Below are 4,575 nucleotides of genomic sequence, written 5' to 3'. Positions count from 1 at the left end.
GTATTGGACTTTGGATTGTTGCAATTTTATTTGAGAGGATTATTTTGATTTCAAAGTGTGATGAAACGTCGTATCGCTACTATAACAACCCGCTTATTTTGTATGCTCGTCACAGGCAAAAGCAATACAATGTGCCGTTTGTTTGCACAGTCTAAAGCATAGGTGTCAACCTCCGGTCCTGGAGGGCCGTAGTCCTGCAGGTTTTGGAGGTTTCCCTCTTCCAACACAAGCTGATTCCAATCAGCATGATTGTTATCAGGTTTATGCAGAGCTTGCTGATGAGCTGATCATATATCAGCTGTGTTGGAAACGGAAACATCCAAAACCTGCAGGACTTTGGCCCTCCAGGACCGGAGTTTGACACCTATGATCTAAAGGAGGCATTTGCATTGCGGAAATATCCGAAATGCCAGGATGTTAGGAATTGTTCATTTGTTGTTGTTTCTGTTGTTGTGGTTAGTTGATATGAACTCATTCATGTTGAGTTGGTTTGCTCCTTTGAATCTTGTATTTGTTTTTGGACTCTGATAACTTTGTACTTTTGAATTTCCCATGTGCCTTGTTTGCTTCCTTTTTGTTATCTTCATAATCAATCATTTCTAGCACTCCTCGTCTCCCCGCTTCCCTGCATTTGGGTAACAGCTGTGTTTAAAACGGTAAAGCATTTTGTAACTCCTAACAAGAGGTGAAGGAGTGGTATAATATAATAAGTTTTCTCATCTAAGTGCTATTTTTTGGGACAAATAAGCAAATTCTTAAGTAGATGCCAGACTTGAATCCAAACCATGCGATCCAACCACAAAATTGCCTTATCAGCTTTAACCTGTGAAATAAACTGAACAATAACAATAAATAAATAAATAATATATCAAAACGGTATATAATTGCTTGGTGGGTTGGCTTTCAATGTGTTGTTGAAGGTGAAGACTGTTAAAGTGGACCATGCATAAATAGATTACCGTAGTCTGTACGCAGGAAAGAGTTGACAACATGACCACCATGTGACTGTATGCACTTCCTTCCACGTAGCAAAGATCAAGTGACCACAAATAAGGGGAGTTTCAGTGGAACTTGGTTCGTACATCCGTTTACATACCACAAATTGTTCTGTGAACATCACTTTCTCTATTAGAAAAAAAAAAAAAGCCACAGCCTAGGTTGTTTTTTTATAAGCTTTGAAGGACAGATAGACAATCAATATATTTTAAAATACTGTGTTTTTATTCTATGCTGAAAATGACTTTAGAAAGAACGTATAGTCACCATAAAGTGGATAATTGCTTTAGCAGCCACACAATATAGTACAATAGCAAAATTAGGAAGTACACATTTTCTCAAAGTTGAAATATTTTAAAATAACATTTCCATTTGTCTAAATGAATGCAAAAACAGGATGTTTGTTAACTGTGGTGTGGTGTAGCTCTGTTGTAGCATTTGCTTCTCATGCTTCTGCAGCAACGTTTCCATTCACATTTAAATGCCAGCTGTAAGGACAAGCAGTTAGTGAACATATTTGTTTAGTATTTCTCTACAAAGTCGCATTTTTCATTATATTGCAGGCGGTGCTTTATTGTCGTTATTGTCTATTCCCGTCCTACTTGGTTGCCGTCATGTTAAGTAAATGTCAAAAGGAAATTGAGTCACATACAAATAAGATGCAGTCACTGTATGATGGATATTGAGACTCCACATATACTAGTATTGTATTATTTTTCTTCTAACCACAAAAACATGGCATGATTGTCAAGGAAGTAGCAGATTGTAACAAGCACAGGAATCGGGCAAGAGTGTGGATAATTTTTGAGGCTTCCAATCGCCACACTCACCTTCTCTCCACGCTTTGCTTTTGCGTCACTCGGTTAACGGCAGGCATTCATTTCATATCTTTGGGGGCAATCCACTTCTTCCTTGACAATCGTGGCATGTTTTTGTGGTTCAACAGAAAAGTAATGCAGCGCGGCATATCGATTAAACCCGATAGATGGTCGCAGTTTTTACATTGCAGCACGTTGGCAGACGTGCGGTGCTCAATTTCTTGGTGTGTGCTGAAGAGTCGCTAACTAACTTTTTTTGATGATCTTCTTGAGTCACGTTTGGTTGCGTCAGTCAGTGTGCTGCAGGCTTAATGTTCCTTAATGTCTTCATATTGTTTGATCAGCTATCAAAGACTTTATGTGTGACGTTAACGTAGCTTATTTGTTTTTACGGGTTTTATAGAGATGGATGAATTGTTGTGCCGCTTTTCACTGAGCAATTGTCATATTGTTCAAGTCAAAGACGAGTCTCAAGTCCTTAAACTGGCAAAACTACAGTCATGTCTGGACTATAAGCCGCACCTGACTGTAAGCCGCAGGTGTTTTATTATTACCGGACTGGGTTCCCGCTACTTTCTTTTTCATACTTGCAAATTGTCTTGCTCTCGTTCTGTCTCTCCTAGCGTATTTGGCCTCACTTGGTTTGCTAATGCTCTTGCGCTTCCTTTATAGTGCGCCCCCTTGTGATCTGATGGATAAGTCGCACCTTTGTATTAGCTGCAGGGTCGAATGCAAGTGAAAAAAGTAGCGGCTAATAGTCCAGATATTACTGTAAGTGGTGAATACACAACTTCTGCTAAATATACAACTATAAAAAAAAAAAGTACATCTGTTTCTCTTGTCATGTACAAAGCCAAGAAATTGGATTGACCGTGAAGATCAAGATGACATATTGACTATTTTTCACAAATAAGGCCGTACTGAAATTGAAAGCGTTCTGACGTGATGCTCGTGCAAAAGTAGGCCATCGACACCCTCAGTCTTGAGTGAAAAGAAGGCCAAGGTTTTTTTTTTTTTATGTGGGAGGAAAAAGTATATTTCCAGGTGTATGTGTAACTGCGGGTGCCTGACTTGCAAGTGACACAAATTCCAGTATTTGATGGTGTTAGCGGGCTTTAAAAGGCCCGCAGCGCAAACATCAACTTCACACCTGATTACGTCCGACACATGCGATGACAGCTCTTAACTTGCTCTCCCTTTTTGTGCTTGCTGTCATGGTGCCCGGGGCCTTAGCTCAAGGTAGGTGCTATGTCAACTTCATTCATATATGAGATGATGTGTTATTTATTTTTTCCCCGTCTTTTGTCAGGTGGAATAGCGAGTTGTTGTCGCAAAATCTCCCGCACGCAAATACATCAAGGTCTGTTGACCAAGTATTATATCCAACGACCCCCTTCGTGTCCTTTGCATGTTGTGGTGTAAGTTGCATTGATTATTCTATATATATTTTCACAGGATTACGCTGAAGGTTAGGCACTATTTTACACAGCCCCTGACAGCAGGGGTGTCCAAAGTATGATTCAGGGGCCATTTGCGGCCCGCTGCACATTTTTTCCATTAGCCTGCAGAATATTTGAATACAATTTTTTATTAAACATGGCCCCCCATCAAAAGTTTATGAAATCAGTGCACCACAAACTTTTCCAATGAGCATCACACCATTCTCGTGTAGCGTGATCATTTTTTATTAATTTTTTTTACTTTTAAATTCACATGTTCATTGTTGGACGAAAATATGTCACATGATTTACCTTTTTTTTTTCTTCCCCTCGTTAAAATTAACGCCAGTGCAAATGTCAATTTTTGTATATAATATTTTCCCACTGGTGAAAATGAGATTCTGACAGTAAAAAAAAAATGGAGGAAATGGGCTCCCATAAGTATCAGACCATTTCTAATAAATAAAAAAAAAAAATAGAAAAAAAAAATATATATATCACATTTTTAAAATAATTCTTCAGTCTTACAACAAATTCTTGCTATACAATATATTTACTTAATTTTTTTTTGTCTTTGTGTTTCTTCATTAATTATTTCTCAGTTTCATTACATTACAAGACAAGAGAATCTGCGCCGATCCTGACAAGTTGTGGACAAAAACCAGCAAAGCGTACCTCGATGGGAAAAAGTGCCGTCGCCAAAAGCTCGGCAAACAAAAGAAGCACACAGTCCGTCATGAACTACAGTAACATCTTCAAATTCCCTACATTAAAAACTTTTATAAACAAATCTTTACCAAAGCTGGAAATTAGGGTGCATTATATTTGAAAGAATCAAAAATATTAAGCGCTGGTTTACAAAACAATAATTTTGCCATGTCCCGTTATTGTGTAGATTTTTTTGTTGAAAGTGTTCAGATTGAGACCATGAATTGTTCAACATGATTTTGTAGATTTTTGATTCTGGGTAAATAAATATGATACTGAACAAAATGGATACATGGCATTTTGGAAGAGTTCTTAGTTAAACTGTACTTAATTATACTAAGTGCTTGTGTTTTTTGTCTGTTTCTTTTTGTTTTTTACCAAAGTATAATTCATTTAGGGTTTCCATCCATCATTTCTATTATTCTCACTCACTATATAAATGGGGTCTTCATTGGTAGTTAGTTTTTTTAAATATAATATTGATATGGTAACCTTCACCTGCATCTTCACCATGGTAACAAATGTAGGTCAAGATACTGACAGGTGTTTTATCTGACTGAATTCACACAAGTACCGTACATACACGGGGTCCCAAGGGAACCATTTTGCCTTTA

At 37.7% G+C, this 4,575-nt stretch overlaps 1 protein-coding gene across 1 annotated transcript; it reads left to right on the top strand.

Annotated features, from left to right (window-relative positions):
- Positions 1-2,986: 2,986 nt before the first annotated feature.
- On the top strand, positions 2,987-4,003 carry LOC144043092 (monocyte chemotactic protein 1B-like). The gene is made up of 3 exons (XM_077556332.1): positions 2,987-3,053; positions 3,124-3,232; positions 3,856-4,003. The coding sequence occupies exons 1-3, from the start codon at positions 2,987-2,989 to the stop codon at positions 4,001-4,003; spliced, it is 324 nt and encodes a 107-aa protein (XP_077412458.1).
- Positions 4,004-4,575: the final 572 nt, after the last annotated feature.

Source organism: Vanacampus margaritifer, chromosome 2 (assembly GCF_051991255.1).
Source record: "Vanacampus margaritifer isolate UIUO_Vmar chromosome 2, RoL_Vmar_1.0, whole genome shotgun sequence".
NCBI classification, from domain to species: Eukaryota; Metazoa; Chordata; class Actinopteri; order Syngnathiformes; family Syngnathidae; genus Vanacampus; species Vanacampus margaritifer.
This window is presented reverse-complemented; position numbering and strand designations above follow the sequence as displayed.

Excerpts from the sequence above, each read along its gene's own strand:
- LOC144043092 (XM_077556332.1), top strand. The coding sequence starts at position 2,987 with ATGACAGCTCTTAACTTGCTCTCCCTTTTTGTGCTTGCTGTCATGGTG. Across the intron at positions 3,054-3,123 it reads GCCCGGGGCCTTAGCTCAAG|GTGGAATAGCGAGTTGTTGT; the intron begins GTAGGTGCTATG and ends GTCTTTTGTCAG. Across the intron at positions 3,233-3,855 it reads TGTCCTTTGCATGTTGTGGT|TTTCATTACATTACAAGACA; the intron begins GTAAGTTGCATT and ends ATTATTTCTCAG.